This window comes from Macaca fascicularis, chromosome 17 (genome assembly GCF_037993035.2).
Source record: "Macaca fascicularis isolate 582-1 chromosome 17, T2T-MFA8v1.1".
NCBI lineage: Eukaryota > Metazoa > Chordata > Mammalia > Primates > Cercopithecidae > Macaca > Macaca fascicularis.
This window is the reverse complement of record NC_088391.1, coordinates 4,345,152-4,361,940: the sequence shown is the minus strand read 5'-3', so window position 1 is coordinate 4,361,940 and position 16,789 is coordinate 4,345,152. Positions and strand designations below refer to the sequence as shown.

The following is a 16,789-nucleotide window of genomic DNA, read 5'->3' as shown; positions in this document are numbered from 1 at the left end:
AGGGTGTGATTCTGTTTCTAAAAGGAAAAAAGGGGAAAATGAAGGAAGGGACACTTACTACTCCCTGCCATTAGCCTTGGCAAATCATTCTTTTCAAGTCTATTTATAAAATATAAGCTGTTAAAATATTTACAAAAAAATTAAGAAATATTTACAAAGGGTAATATTTACAAAAAGAAATATTTACAAAGGCGTGGTGGCCACGCCTGTAATCCCAGCACTTTGGGAAGCCGATGCAGGCGGATCACGAGGTCAGGAGTTCAAGACTAGCCTGGGCAACATAGTGAAACCCCGTCTCTACTAAAAATACAAAAAATTAGCTGGGCACGGTGGCATGTGCCTGTAGTCCCAGCTACCTGGGAGGCTGAGGCAGGAGAATCGCTTGAACCTGGGAGGTGGGGGTTGCAGTGAGCCAAGATCGCGCCACTGCACTCCAGCCTGGGTGACAGCGTGAGACTTCGACAAAGACACAAGGTATATCTTTATACACCTTCCATATTTTCAGGAGTTTATTCTCAAAATAGGATTTTAACATAACTCTCATTTTAAGAAATAGATATTGGTTATTAGTTTTCAGTTGCTGTATAACAAATTTCTACTAATGTAGTGGCTTAAAACAGTGCCTATCTCACGGTTGCTTTGGATCAGGAGTCAACACAGTATAGCTGTTCCTATGCCTGGGGGTCACGCAAGGCTGCAGGCAAGGTGTTGGCAGGGCTGCAGTCTCATCTGGCGGCTTGGCTGCATCCCCCAGGTTACTGGCATAATTCATTTCCTACGGTTATAGCACTGAGGACAGGCTTCTTACCAGCTGGCTATAGGCTACCCACAGGTCCCAGAGGGCCCCCCAGCTTCCGGGGTCCTCCCCCAGACCTCTGACCGTGGGCTTTCCCGACAGGGTCACCTTCTTCCTCTAGCTACCAAGGAGTGTTTCTAGAGCGAGCTTGCTAGCGAGATGGAGACATCTTGGATAACATGATGTATTCATGGGAGTGACAACCAAAACCACTGCCATATTTGGTTGGTTGGGAGCAAGGAGCAGCTTCTGTCTATATTTAAGGGAGGAGATTCCAAAAAGATGTGACCATCAGGAGGACAGGTCATGGGGGCCTTGTGAGAGTGTGTCCACCACAGTAACTGTTTCACTTAACAACACTTTCTATTCCAAATCGAGAACACCTGTCTGTTGGGCATTGTTGTTCCGTGGGTTTTGGTAAACTGTCAGTAGGTACTTTTTATCGTTTAGAAGCACTGGTCCCCAGTGATGCATGGAACATGCACACACATTGAAAGAGAGAGAGAGAGTGAGTGAGAGAGAGAGCGAGCATGGACGTGTGTGAGAGGCCAATAGGAGAATATGTTCTTTGCTCTACTTTGTGGTTAAATCATTAAACACTTCTGGAGTGTTTAATGTATCTTATTTAGCAGACCAGTGATATTGTACACAGAGAATGTGAGAACTCAGAATGGTCTTTCTATGAAGACAAGCTCAGGAACTTGCTTGTTCCCGCCTTGTTACCTGATGACAACAGGTGGAAGTGTGAACGACAAGATTACATGAGCTCGTGCAGTATTACTAGCCCATTGTTTCTTTAGAGTCTCTAAGGCTTGAAGGAGATAGAAAGCATACTCTAGGAAGCCCTGCTCAGACTCTCTACATGGTCCAGACCTGGAGATGTGGTCCCAAAATCAGCCTGAGAAATCTCACATCATCTAGCAAATAATGTAGTTAAAGAACGGTTTTTAAAAACCATTTATAGCCTAAGATCCAAATTTGTTTTTAACACCATAGTGTCTTCTTATCTGCAAAATAGATATGGTAGAATGCTCAAAAGGATCCAGCGAAGAAAAATGCTTCTGAAATACTGAATAGGATTATTCCATGTCAGAGGCCTCTGAAGGACTGAATAGGATTATTCCGTGTCAGAGGCCTTTTTGGATGGTGGTTGTGTGGTGGCCTTGAAATGTCCTCTCTCGGACAGCGTCACGTCATCATTGGTATACAGTCAGTGTATTTAATATATTTTGCTACCATTCTTAACCTAATACCACTCACTTCCCTAGTCAAAAATAAATTACTTATATGAAATTGCACTTGTAGTACAACCCAATACACCAATCTTATAAACCAGAATTATTATTCCTGGGCTCTGCATCTCAGTCAGGTGTCCAGTTGTCGGTAACATTGAGTGTCATTGTGAAAGAATCCCATGGTGTCCATCTGTCCATCCATTCATTCACCAGATTGCTATTGAGTTCCCACTGTGCTTCCAGTGCTGCAGTAAGTCCAGACGTGGGCACAGTATGTCGGCCATGCCCTTAGGAAGTTTACAACACACGTCAAAGTGATAGGCTGCATTTCTATACTCGTGGCTTATAGGGTCCCCCCCTTATTCTCAAGGGATATATTTCAAGACCCCAGGTGGATGCCTGAAGCTACAGATAGTACTGAACTCTATATATACTATACATACATACCTATGATAAAGTGACGTTTATAAATTAGGCACAGTAAGAGATTAACAGCAATAAGGTAGGACAACTTATATACTGTAATAAAAGTTTTATGAATGTGGTGTCTCCCTCTCTCACAATATGTAATTATAGTACACCTGCCTATTTTTGGACTGGAGTTGACCACAGGTAACTGGAACTGTGGATAGGAAAACTGCTATGACCATTTCACTTGAGTTGGGAGGACTACTGTAGAGCGTCCCTCAGTATCTGTGGGAATTGGTTCTAGGATCCACCCCCTGACCATGGATACCAAAATCTGAGCATGTTCAAGTCCTGTGATTGGCCCTGTGGAACCTGCAGATAGGAACATTCGGCCCTCCATAGATGCAGGTTTCACATCCCCACTGTATTTCCCACCGGTGTTTGGGTGTGGATGCAGAGTCTGCCAATATGTGTTCAACTGTATTCATTGAAAGAAATCCACGTATAAGTGGATCCACTTGTGTTGTTCAAGAGTCAGCTGTATAATGTTCCAGTGATAAAATCATTTTAAAATAAATTTTAGCTAAATGCATCTCTACATGTATAGCTGGACATGAAGAAATGGTATACTATTTAAGAGTATAGTTGGCTGAGCACAGTGGCTGACACCTGTAATCCCAGCACTTTACGAGGCCAAGGTAAGCAGATCACTAGAGGCCAAGAGTTCAAAACTAGGCTGGGAAACAACCCTCATCTCTACAAAAAAATTTTAAAAATTAGCCAAGCATGGTGGTGCATACCTGTGGTCCCAGCTGCTCAGGAGGCTGAGGTGGGAGGCTGCTTGAGCCCAGGAGCTCCAGGTTACAGTGAGACATGCTCATGCCACTGCGCTCCAGCCTGAGTCACAGGGTGAAACCTTGTCTCTAAAAAAATTTAAGAAGAGTATAATTACGAGAAATGGTTAGTTCCGTTATTCCGTATCTAGCACACAGTTAATGAGTGCTTGCTCTGCACTAGCCCCTCTTCTGTGTTTGAAACTGAAAATAAAGTGGCCCATTGCTACCTTTCCATTTCTGGTCCTGGAAAATCGTGGCATTAGAGAAGGGCTATAGGCAAGTAAAAATGATCAAAGAGTCTTCCATTCTCTGGAGTTCTAAAGCAAGTGACCATATCCATGGGTTTCTCGACAGGCTGCTTTGCTGGCTCCAAGTTTTGTCTTTCGTATGGGACGCTGAGATTATCTAACTCAAGGAAAGTTTAAATAGGCATGCCTTGGGATAGCAATGGGATTTGAAAATCTATGTCTCTCACCATAATAAAAGGATAACTACAAAGATGTTTCATGGTTTGCTTTTGAAATCAGATCTACATGTTAAACATCGAAGGAAGTGTGAAAGCTTTTATCCATCCCTTAGGAAGAAGAAGACTTCAATTTAAAAGGAAGAGGATATAATTCCAGAGCTTAAGATGAAATGCTATATTTTATTATTCCAGATGAATGAGTGAAACGGTAATAAGGACTTAATATTAGGTTGAATTAGCAGGAATTCAGCAATTGTGTTCAAACAACAGTAGAATTGTAGGTCTTAGTCAGCCATAGACTTGGAAACCTATGATGAAAGGTGTCAGGTGGAGGTAATTTATTTAGCATGTCTTGCGGTGTAGTCGTGAACCCAAACCTGTAATTAAAGAGCAAGACACAGCGGGGCATGTGTGTACCAGAAGACCCGCATTCAGGCAGGGGGTCAGGATAAGGCGGACCCTGACTGTCCAGGAAATGGTGCGCGCACAAATCCTGGTGTCTCTTTCTACCGTTCTGAAAGGTCTTATTTTTATAACTCTGTTTATGTGGGATGTGGGAACTCAGTTACGAGCTGATGAAACCAGGGAACTTAAGACATTTCTTAGCTCAGATCAAATGCCACTATTGAAGTGGGCCTGCTTTCAAAGTAAAACAAAGCCGTATTCAGCTGGAATCTAAACAGAATTAAACTCTGCTCTGTACTGCAAAGGCTGCTAAACTCGTTCTGGCAAATCACCGTGAAGAAAATGTTTCAAAGACAAAGCCCCTTAACTGTATGCTACAAATTCCGGGGCGTCCAGCCTGAGAGACGCTTATCATCAGTCGTACAAGTGCTCGTATCTTGGTGCAGTGTCAGATTAAAACAGCAGGCTGTTATCCATTACAGAAGATATCCTTGCATCCAAACTGCTTCATACGAGAAAGGCTACCAGTGGTCCATGAGTTCTCATCACTTAGTAGATTAGGATTCCAGCATAACAGAAAAACTGACAAATACCCCTTTTAAATAAGACAGAGTACATGGAACTGTGTATCTGTTGTAAATGAATTCTGAAAGCCTTTTGAGTAAAAATGTAGTTATTCAAAGTTTGTTACACTGGAATTTAATTCATAGATGGTCCTAGGCTCTTTGCTTTTGTTTAAATACCACTTGCGTCTTAACAGGATGAAAATTCCATGTCTTCCTTTCTCTGCCCTTCACTATGCTGGAGGGACCTTGCTGGCAAAAGACTGTGCAGGCCACATTTTGAGTGTCCAGCTCCTCCCACCAGGGCACAGCTCCACCAAGGGCATGCATCTGTTGCACCTCCAGCAGCCTCAGCCCCACTGTTGGTTGTGTTTTCATGGTACTCTGTGGGGGTGGCACTTGGGCCTGGAGTTGGGGTATCTTGTGAGGTAGGATATAGGTCTAGCTGCTGTGAGAGAGACCCAAAACAATAGCTGTGCAAGTGCCCCAGCCCAGCGCAGGAGGTGGCCGTCCCCGTTACAGACCCACACTTCTGACTGGCTGCATCCCCAAGAAGGAAGGGGCGTGGATCATTCCTTCAGGACACCACTCATAAGGCGCCCACCTGACTTCCAGTCGTGTCTTCTTACAGAAAGAGGAGAGCGGATGTGGAGGGAGGTGCACGGTGCCTCGGAGGTGCTGGCCCCATGTCCGCATCTGCGTGCAGTGCTCCTGCACACCTTCCTCAGGACAGAGCCCTTGCTGAGCCCAGGCACACTAGCTGTCTTGGAGAATTGGACACAACCGGGGAGTCACTAGCATTGCCATGCGTCTTTTAAGCCACTGTGTAGTGAATACAGGGAGTATGCTGCCACGTTCCTGTGATGAAGTAACCATATTTTAAAAAATGTTTCTTGCTCGATATGTTAACTAGAATTCACTTGCCTAGTTTATAGAGTTGTAACAAGGATTATATTTTATTTATTCTTCATTTTCTGGGGAGTTAACCGATTCGTTAGAGTGTTGTTATCATGGTTAAAAAAAGTTAAGCTTTTTAAAAAAGTTGTTTGTTTATTTATTTTTTAATTATTATTTTTTTGAAACAGATGCTTGCTCTGTCACCCAGGCTGGAGTGTAGTGATGCGATCTTGGCTCACTACAACCTCCACCTCCTGGGTTCAAGCAATTCGCCTGCTTCAACCTCCGCAGTAGCTGAGATTACAGACATGTGCTGCCATGCCTGGCTAATTTTTGTATTTTTAGTAGAGACAGGGTTTCACCATGTTAGCCAGTCTGGTCTCGAATTCTTGGCCTCAAGTGACCCAGCTGCCTCAGCCTCCTGATGTGCTGGGATTACAGGCATGAGCCACTGTGCCCGGCCCAAGCTTCTATTTTTTAAAAGAAATGTTTATGTCAGATAAAGACAGAAGAAAGTGAATGATTGCCATGTCAGATTTGTTTCAGAAAAGTAAAAATGTTAAAGTCCTAAGTGTAGCCTTTGAGGGCAGTTTTCGTAGTCCCAGCTTTGGCTGGGGTGACGTTGCAGCAGACGCGCCATTGCAAGCTCATGTGCTGTGCTTGCGTAGCCCTGCCCTTGCAGATGGGTCGGAATGGAGATGTGTTCCACTTTAGTAACAGAGAAAGAGCAGTATTCCTAGGAAAAGAAGTTTCCAGTGGAACAGTGTCCTTCCATGAAAATCCATGTGGCCTTTCCTATCATAACTACATCATTGTCCTTAGGTAGAATGGATGCTCTCTCTGTGTGTGCCAGACCCCAAATCCCCTCCTCCAGTGTTGATGACCAGGCATTCCGAGCAGGTCAGAACAGATGTGCACGTCCACCCGGCTCCACCACTGGCACTCCTGCCACCGTCTCTAGGCTGTGTTCTCTACGTTTCTGTCACAGAACTGAATCCCAGAGCGATGAACTTGTAGAAAACAATTAGGTGTCTGCTTCTCCTGTCTTATGATTAGAAAATAAGTGGAAGGAGCTCAGAGGAGGGACCACAGACAGTTTGTTCACTGGGAGGCAAGTTGCTGGTGGTTATCTTTGGTTCTTAGCGTTTGTCTCTTCTAAAAACAAAAAAGAATGCATTTCCAGACTACCCCTCTTTATCTAGTTATGATTTTTAAATTCTGTCCCATTTTTCTTCTCCTCTGTGACTTTTTGTTTCGTCGTAAAATGTAATTATGGTAAAAACATGGAAGGTTTTTATGTTACAAAAACGAGTTCATGAAAAGCAGTTCATGCAACAGAGAATCATTGCAGAGTACAACTCTCTGAACTACCTAAATTATTAAAAATAAGTAAACTCCTGACTTTACTATTTTTCTAGATAGTCATGTGAAATACAATGTATTATAATCAGTGTAATTAAACTCACTTAATGAAGAAGATTAACCATATATTTGGAGCAAAACATATACACCTATCTATGATTATATTTATGTGATACAAAATTTTCTTTGTGTATGTCTTAGTGTGCTAGGGCTGCCTTCACAAAATACCAGAGCCTATGTGGCTTAAACAGTAGAAATTTACTTCCCACTGTTCTGGAGGCTGGAAGTCCAGACCAAGGTGTCAGCAGGTCTGGCTTCTCCCAAGGCCCCATTGGCCTGGAGACAACCTTTCCTCGGTGCCCACACCCTGGCATCCAGCTTTCCTCCTCTTCCAAGACACCAGTGAGATTGGGCGAGGGCCCAGTCTAAGAGCTTCACTTTTACTTAATCACTTCTTTGGAGGCCCTGCCTCCTAATGAGTCACATTCTGAGGTATGGCTTTGGGTTTCAACATGTGAATTTTGAGGAGACACACTTCAGCCCATAACAGTATATAAAATGTGAAAATAGTGATATCATAGGTGACATAGCCTTCTAGGGTAAAATGCAGATGAAAACATTGACGGGTCTCTCTGTGTCTCCACTGTGTTCTCACATGTGATACTCTCCAAGTGGAAACTGACTTGTGTCCCATGCTGTGTCTCTGTTCTTGGCAGGCCTGGCAGCTGCGATTCAGCCACCTCGTGGGGTATGGCGCTAAATACTACTCTTACCTCATGTCCAGAGCGGTCGCCTCCATGGTGTGGAAGGAGTGCTTTCTGCAGGATCCTTTCAACAGGTAAGAAGGGGGTAAGTTCTAAAATGTGCCCGCTTCGGACCACAGTCATTCCCCACTCCATTACATCTGAAGCTGGGCTTGGAGAACCGCAGCCCACAGAACACAGCCAAGCCCGGCAGGAAGTGGCAGGCTCCGCAAACAGCCTCATCCGGCTTGGCCCTTCTCACCCAAGCTTGCTCCTGCTTCCTGCAGCTGATGGTGACCCTGGACATCCCCCTGCCCTGCAGCCACTGTGTGGAGGTGGCCCTGTGGTGCCTGAGGGAACCCTTGTGTGAGGGCTCCTGTGCTATGTGGAGCAGCCCATGCCGCTCCTGTGGGGTTTCTTGGCTTTTCTGACCTCACCACGTGATACAGGACGCCCACCCCTTTCCACAGAATGGAGGGAGAACAAGGCACTGGAGAGGCTAGGGGCATGTAGGGAGGAAGTAGGGGTGCCTAGGATCAGTAGTCCTGCTTTCCCAGTCTCTTCCTAAAGGCCAGGTAGTGGTTACACTTGCATCGGGTGGAGAGGTACAGGAGATGCCTTGCTTCCTGGAGGGTGCGAGGGATTCTGTGTTGTGGCTGGGGGATTCAGGGGATCCCGTGCTGTCTGGGGGGTGTGGGGGATCCCGTGCTGTCTGGGGGGTGTGGGGGATCCCATGCTGTCTGGGGGGATGTGGGGGATCCCGTGCTGTCTGGGGAGGGTGTGAGGGATCCCGTGCTGTCTAGGGGGTGTGGGGGATACCGTGCTGTCTGGGGGGATGTGGGGGATCCCGCGCTGTCTGGGGAGGGTGTGAGGGATCCCATGCTGTCTGGGGGGATGTGGGGGATCCCGTGCTCTCTGGAGGGGTATAGGGGATCCCGTGCTGTCTGGAGAGGTGTGTGGGGTCCTGTGCTGGGTGAAGGGTGCGAGGGATCCCCTGCCGTCTGGGGAGATGCGGGGGATCCCATGCTGGCTGGAGAGATGTAGGAGATCTCCTCTTTGCTCCCTGATTTGGCCTCCTGATCCTCCTAACAGGACTTCCTATAACAATAGGAACCAAGAGGTTGTCAAGTTTGGGTCCTGTGATTCCTTAGAAGGCGCTTTCTTTGAAAGAAAACCAGTAATTATAATCTGGTGTCAGAGTTGTTTACAGCATTTATCTTCTCACCACACAAATAACTACATCTCCAAATTCTTTTCAGGGAGCTTTGGCTGATGAGTGTTATTTTTACAGCTTTATCTTGGTTTTTAGAGTGTCCTAGAGTTTTCCCGTAGTATTCACAGCAGTCTTGGCAGAAACCAGCAGTTTCTATAAGAGAAAACTGAGGCTCAGAGAAAACAGTTTGTTCAGACTTCACCATTAAAAACTGGACTAAGGCTGTAATCTAGGTCTTCTCATTCCTGGTTTCTTCTCCCTCCCACCTCTGCCTCACCGTCTGTCTTTCATACAATTTGACATAGACTTGGATTTTTCTCAGCAGTTAATAATCACATTCGTTTCAAATTATTTGAGCCTGAATGTGATGTCATAGAATTTTTAAATATTTTGAAGCTTGGTACTCACATGTATTTTGTCTTCTGCCCTTTGCAGACTGTAGACATTTGGTCTGCTTTTCAGATTTTATTTTTAAAGGATCTTTAGCCAAACTTGACATCAGTAAATCAGTTTCAGGGATTATAACGTTTTACTGTAGATTTCTGTAAAATAGGCAAAATATCATCTTGTTTGAAGTACACTTTACTAGAAAAGCACATACTATAAAATATATACGTTTCTAAATATTTATATCTTGTTTATGTGTACATTCTTGCCTAGACATGGAGTTGCCATACTTTTATGGGCATATTAAAGTAAGCTAGTAAAAATGCTCACTGGACTAGAAAATTTCTAATCTCTATCAAAGTCTTCTTTTTGATCTCACTCCTGAAAAATAACCAGGCTGGAGCCTACATCAGCAAGCCAGGCATTGCAGAGCTGAGGCAAGCCAGGAGCTGGAGGTCTGTGGGGAGGGATTGGATTTAGGGTCAGTGCACTATATCCCATGGCTGAGAAGGGCCTCGGAGCACCCCAGGCCAGGAGTCAGGCAGGGCCCCTCAGCCACCCCTGCCCTGAGGGGAGGCTCCACCTCAGTCCAGGCTTCCTACTTTGTTTAGCACTCACTTCAGGATGTGCCCAGGGCTAGTGTTTGATGTCAGCATGTTTTTGATACTGTAATGCTATCAAAAAGTCTGATTAAAGATCATGTTCACAAAATGACCCAGAGGTAAAGAGGCTCCAGAGCTTCTCAAATGGAAACAATATCAAAATTTATTTCACCTGCCTCATCATAGTGTGTCATCATGTATGTTAAAGAAATTGCATTTTTCATAAAATACAAAAGAGTAGTACTAAATAACTTGTTTCCAGGTCCCATTAGTTTGGAGGATTTATGTCTACAAAAATTATTCCAAACCTACCTTCACATGTTGTCATAAACAGTGTTCCTTGTGGAAGGCTGTCAGGTGGGCATATCCAGGTGACACAGAGTACCAGAAGACGGGAACAGGGCAGCCCCCACTGTGCCTTTACCACCAGCACACTCCAATGGAGCTTGCTGGTCTGTTAATTGTTATCCTCAATCAAGGTCTTCTGGTGTAATTAACCTTTTCTGCCGGCTTCTCTTCCTTCACTCTTATTTTAGAATGTTCTTTTTCTCTTCTTTATTAGGTGCCATCACAAATTATTTCTTAATGGTATAATTTCAAGCCTCATTTAAAATAATCCTAAAACTATTTTTATAGAGAATAAAATATAATATTTTACTTATTCTATAACAGGAGTCCCCAATCCCCAGGCCACAGACTGGCCCTGGGAACTGGGCCACACAGCAGGAGGTGTGGTGGGTGGGTGAGCGAGTGAAGCATCATCTGTATTTGCAGCCGTTCCCCATCACTCTGCCGCCTGAGCGCCATCTCCTGTTGGATCAGTGGCAGCGTTAGATTCTCATAGGTGCAGGAACCCTACTGTGAACTGCACATGTGATCCTTATGATTCCCTCACAAGGATCTGGGATGGGCACTCCCTATGAGAATCTAAGGCCTGATGATCTGTCACTGTCTCCCATCAACCCTGGATGGTACCATCTAGTTGTAGAAAAACAAGCTCAGGGCTCCCACTGATTCTACATTATGGTGAGCTGTATACTTATTCCACTATATATTCCAATGTATAATGTGGTAATAAAGCACACCATAAATGGAATGTTCTTAAATCATCCTGAAACCATCCCTCCCCCATCAACCCTGGTCTGTGGAAAAACTGTCTTTCACAAAACCAGTCCCTGGTGCCAAAAAGGCTGGGGACAGCTATTGATTAATACATAAAGTAATTATTTTTATAAAGTGAGGTCTCTTGTTAACAAAGCAGAGAGCCAAAAGTATAGTTATCCTCTTACAGGGAATATATCACACCTGATTTATTTTAGAACAATTTAAAAGCCAGAATTTGATTTTTAGAAGCAAGAAAATAATGGCCGAATTGTCACATGGTGGCAGCTTTTATGAATATGATGTCAGTGTGAGTCAGGACTTGTCTTGTGAGTGAAAACCAGTGTGAATGGAGGCTGCGCAAGCAGGTGTCTTAACAGTTCCTCTCTTCCCCAGGGCCGCTGGGGAGCGCTATCGCAAGGAGATGCTGGCCCACGGTGGAGGCAGGGAGCCCATGCTCATGGTTGAAGGTAAAACAAAACCAAAATGGCACCATCTATAGTGAAAGCTGTTTTATGTTTTCTCCATATGTTTTTTTCATTTAAAGAAAATGTTTTAGGCCAGGTGTGGTGGTTCATGCCTGTAATCCCAGCACTTTGGGAGGCCCCAAGAAGGGTGGATCACCTGAGGTCAGGAGTTTGAGACCAGCCTGGCCAACATGGTGAAACCCTGTCTCTGCCAAAAATACAAAAAATAGCTGGGTGTGGTGACAGACGCCTGTAATCCCAGCTACTCCGGAGGCTGAGACAGGAGAATCACTTGAACCCAGGAGGCAGAGGTTGCAGTGAGCCGAGATCGTGCCATTGCACTCCAGCCTGGGCAACAAGAGCAGAACTCCGTCTCAAAAAAAAAGAAAAGGAAAAGAAATATCTTAGCTGTGCATTGTGTTCTAAGCATCTGTCTCACTGTATCCTAAGTAAATTAATTTTTAGTTACCATGATTTATTCAAGTACCAGGATAAAAATTCAGGTTTTAGCTTTCAAAATGTTACTTAGACTCTAACAGAAAAATTTTTTATTTGTCATATACTCTTAGAAAATTTTCCTTTAGATTTTAATAGGTCACAGCATATTTTTTTTAGCCTGAAGAACTCATTTATTTTTTATTCCTTTATTTCTTTTTCTGAAAGTTTAGCTAAGAAATTCCAAGGCATCAGGTTAGCTTTTTTTTTTTTTTTTTTTTTTTACCTTTTGAAAAATTATAACTTAATTAAATATTCTCTTTAAGGTACCACAATTCTTTTTTTCTATGTAATTTTCTCAGTAATTTTTTTTGAGTATTTTTACTGAAAATTTAATTGTAAATGGAAGTGATCATCCTGATTTTTCATATATAAATATAAGAACATTGAAACATTCTTACAAATATAGGAAGATATGAATGTTACTAGATAATTGCAGTATATTGATGGTTATATTTGCAGCTGAGCTTGACTCTCTGAAAAGTTTTCTGGCTATCTGAAAAAGTGCATATAGGAAATAACTTTCAATATCAGAGAAGTGTTGTTGTCATTGTAGTAATTGAGTGGGTCTGGGTAGCAGTGTGACTTAAATGTCTCCTTGCCTAAGACTGTTGAATCTAATGCCTATAGTCCTTTTTAGTAGAATTCCAGATTCTTGCCTTCAGCCATTCATGTATTCAGCAAACATTTGTGAAGCGCTAATTATGTGCGGGACATGACTCTGTGTGCCAGAGGTGAAGTAGTGAAAGATGCCTGACAAGCATCCTGCATTTCTGGAGATTGTGTTCCTTCCCTCAGCTTTGTGAAGAGTGAACAAGTGTGCATGCTGATGCAGCCGTCATTTGCAGCTAGTCCTTATTGGCCCTTATTGAATTTTGCCACCTCTGGGGACGGTGTTAGGGATTTCCATGTATCTGTTGACTGACTCTTCTTAGTAACCCTGTGAGACAGGAGTTACGATCCCCATTTTATAGACAATAAACAGGTCAGGCCCTCTGCTTATGTCACAAGGCAGTGTGTGGAAGTGCCAGGGATTGAACCGGGACCTCAGGCAGCAGACCAAGCTCTTCAGCTGCCTGTACTGTCGGACAGGACATCTAGTTCAGGGTCTGTCCCCAGACCCAGGCAAAAGTGAAACAACAGGCACATGGTAATAAGCTACTGATTGGGTACACTGTGTACTTTTGGCTGGTGCTTGGTAGCGCCAGCCCAGCAGGAGCTAAGGCGGAAAAGCAGCCTTCTCAAGTAGTGAGTTTCTGTGAGGTATGTGTTCCTGGCAGTCGGGCGTGGCTCATCCTTTCCCAGGCCATGCTGTCTGCACCTCAACATTTGCTGATAGGAGATGCCATCAAAAGAAAAAAATGCAAATCTTTTTCAGTGTTTATCTTTCGGCTGGTGTGCTTTTCTAGTCAGCTTCCCAGAATGTTGCAGCTAACTCTCTAAAAATTCTGTCTTTGTCCAAAACAATTTTGTGTTAAGAAACTTAACATTTTCTGCACTAAAATTCACAGGGGAGAAAAAGAAGTCCACCATTCAAACCAGAGATGATGAACTATTCAGATTTTAGTTAACACAAACAATAGAACAATTCTTTTACATTTTCATATTTTTCTTAATGCTGTTCTGTCAGATCTCATTAATTCACATGATTTGTTTCATGTCAGAGGTGAATGGGGGACATGCAAAGAGGGTTATGCCAGTTGTCACTTCATAGGGCTGGATTTGTTAGGGTCTTAACCCTTAGTGGCTTCTCATTTTCTTGAAGGCAGTCAGCCTGTGCCGCAAAACATCAGGGCATAGGTGTTGGCTCACAGCCTTAACACTGGGGTATCACCAGGAGTGATGGGTGAAATGACTGAGATTTGTAATGTAAAAGCATACAGGATCTCGTTGGCAGTATTCTTCTATGAAAACGTAACTTTTTATAGGTACCTTGTATATTTTTGTTTAACTGCTTCCTGGATAAATGTAAAGACTTATATTACATAGCAAAATGCAAAGAAATAGAATACCTGCCTTCAAATTATGTACCTCCCTAATCAAATCACAACTGTTTTTACCTTCTTAGTTATAAGACTGTGTTTCTTAGGGTCAGAATACCTTTGTATTCACACTTGTGCTGTTTGAATGATACACATTCAGAGAAGTCAAATAGGGAATGCTTTTGATCTTTGCATAATAAGTTCTACATAGGCAAACTTTTAGGTTATTTATCTTTTTCAGAATGAGTCATCCTTTGGGAACAGGGCTCTGCTCAGAGCTCTGAGTCCCTCGGCCATTTCAAGTCCTCACCAACTAGAGGCCAACACCCCGTTCAGGGAAGTCCCTGAGCACACAGGATTCCTCTACTTTCTTTTTCCCCTGATGTTTGCTTTACATTCATCAGTTAAAGGCCACTGCTCGGCAGCCGCGTGTCTATGCTCCCTAACTCTTGGCTGCAAGGTATTTATTCAGCAGTCTCCCATCACCTAACTTCACACAGAGTGAGCCTCACAGGAAAAAAGACAAGTTGCAGCAGCAGGGGCTTTTCTTAAAAAGCCTAACACACCAAATACCATTTGAAGGCGGCAACATAATAGTGGTTAAAACAGTACTTTCTTCCCCAGAGAAAGCAAGCAATCACATGGTGAAACAGAATTGGATTTGCAGCCAGTGACTCTGCTACTTACTGTCTATAAATTACTTCGGAAAGTCACTTCATTTCCTTGTGGGAGGTAAAATGTGATTTGACTTCAAAGCACTTCTTTTTTATTATTTATTTATTTATTTATTTTTTTGAGGTGGAGTCTCTACTTCCCAGGCTGGAGTGCAGTAGCACGATCTCCTCTCACTGCAACCTCCACCTCCTGGGTTTATGCGATTCTCCTGCCTCAGCCTACTGAGTAGCTGGGACCACAGGCATGTGCCACCATGCCCAGCTAAGTTTTGTATTTTTAGTAGAGATGGGATTTTGCCATGTTGGCCAGGCTGGTCTCAAACTCCTGACCTCAGGTGATCTGCCCTCCTCGGCCTCCCAAAGTGCTGGGATTACAGGCGTGAGCCACCTTGCGTAGCCCAAAACACTTCTTTTTAACCTGCTTCTCCTTTTTTTAATCTCTGAAGGGGCTGGGGTGTGTGTGCAGACATGTGGCAGTAATGTCGCAGATTGACAGCATGGCCTTGTCTATTTTTAAACACATTCATAGCTTACATAAAGATATATATTATAGGCATGACATTCAGTCACTTAAACCTCCACTAAACACATGTGGCAATACCTGACTGAAACCAACTTTCTTAATTGCTGAGATATCTGTGGTGAGGTTTAACTCTCATTGTCAATATTAAGGTTTTCTGCTGTTTATCTCATACCCCCACAATGGTTTTTGGCTTATGTTAAATCACATTTCTGAGTAATAAGATAACTTAAGGTTTTTGCTTAAAACAAACCATAATGATACGGCATTTCCATTCATTTTACCGTTTTATAAAATATATACCAGAGTATTTGTTAAGTGTGCTATGGTGAGCGTGATCTAAGGTTCAGTTTCCATTACAGTCACTTCAGAAAATGCAGTTTTCTAGAAAGACAGATATGCTGAGGTTTGTGAGTAGCAAGGAAGTAATACTTTGCCCCACTAGGAAGCAGAATTGTTTCTTACTACAGCAAATAGACAGGTAGAATTAGACAGATATTAGGAATGGAAGCTGTATTAGTTCAGCGGTCTGTGAATGGCAATTGTAGTACTCAGGCAAGTTTTCATGTTGCCCTCTGCAAACTATTTGGTCTTTTTGTGTTTTATGTTATGTAAAATTTTTAGGTAAATGCCTCTTACTGAGTTTTTAGGTTCAGATTTTACTTATCCTCTGATAAGTTTAATCCCCTATAACACAGGTCATATTGTCCCTCTTTTTATAAATAACGAAACTTAGGGTTCATACCCTCTGTGCTGCCTTGCCCACAGTTTTCTCTGTTGATCCTTAAGTTCTGACATGAAAGTGACCTGGCCTTTAGAAGGCAAGAGATGTAAGCAGTGTGGGTCTTGGGCCCTGATGGTTCTCTTCATGATCTCCAAGTCTTTTTTTTTTTTTAATGTCACAACCTATCTATTCCCATTGACACTGGAGAGGCCTGCCTGACATCCACTGGTCAACAGTCAAATCTTCCTCTTCCTGCGAGCTCCTTTCGACTTCCATGGCAAAGCCGTCAATTTCGTTTATAACCATTTTTAGCCACGGTGGTCCCGATGGAAAGATTCTCCCCACAGCCACGTAAGCAGGACATGGCCCAGTTAGTTTTGGGTTCTGCCTCTGGTTATAGAATTCCTTGTGCTCTCTTTCTTCAACTCTTCCAGAGAGAATCTGAGGGGAGGGGGAAGGGAAGGGATAAAGTCCAAGATTTTAGCATTCCAGAAGGTTATTTGTAAATATTAAACAACTTTATTTCTATGCTCCTTTCTAATCAGAATCCCTCTGGCCAAAAGCACTATGCAAGTAGAGACACTAAATAATGTACTAAATAGTAACCTGATGGAGTTTTCCAAATGGACCAAACATCAGATCAGATGGAAAGAAATAGTAGTAGCTAAATGAGTCAATTCTCAACAACTGAAACTCTATTTTGTTTCTTTTTTCGCATCAGACTGACTCACCAAACCAAAGTCTAGAAGCCCACAGGGCCTTACCTTAAGCTGATTAAAATCATAATACATTTCTGTAGAGCTTTATGTATAGTCTGCCAAACACACTCGCTTTTGCCATATTATCCTATATCATCTCTTCTGGCTTATTAAATATTTTTTGTTTAAGAAACAAACCAGAGAATTATGGCTTA

At 43.2% G+C, this 16,789-nt stretch overlaps 1 protein-coding gene across 3 annotated transcripts in view; it reads left to right on the top strand.

Annotated features, from left to right (window-relative positions):
• MIPEP (mitochondrial intermediate peptidase) overlaps nt 1-16,789 on the top strand; it is a 212,397-nt gene that overhangs the window by 112,903 nt on the left and 82,705 nt on the right. For all 3 annotated transcript variants that reach the window (XR_006693586.3, XR_010582505.1, XM_005585479.4), the window contains exons 17-18: nt 7,685-7,806; nt 11,411-11,484. Coding sequence is in view for 1 of the 3 variants with exons in the window: in XM_005585479.4 (XP_005585536.3) it covers nt 7,685-7,806; nt 11,411-11,484 (196 nt within the window). In the remaining 2 variants the exon portion in view is untranslated. The remainder of the gene's footprint in view (nt 1-7,684; nt 7,807-11,410; nt 11,485-16,789) is intronic.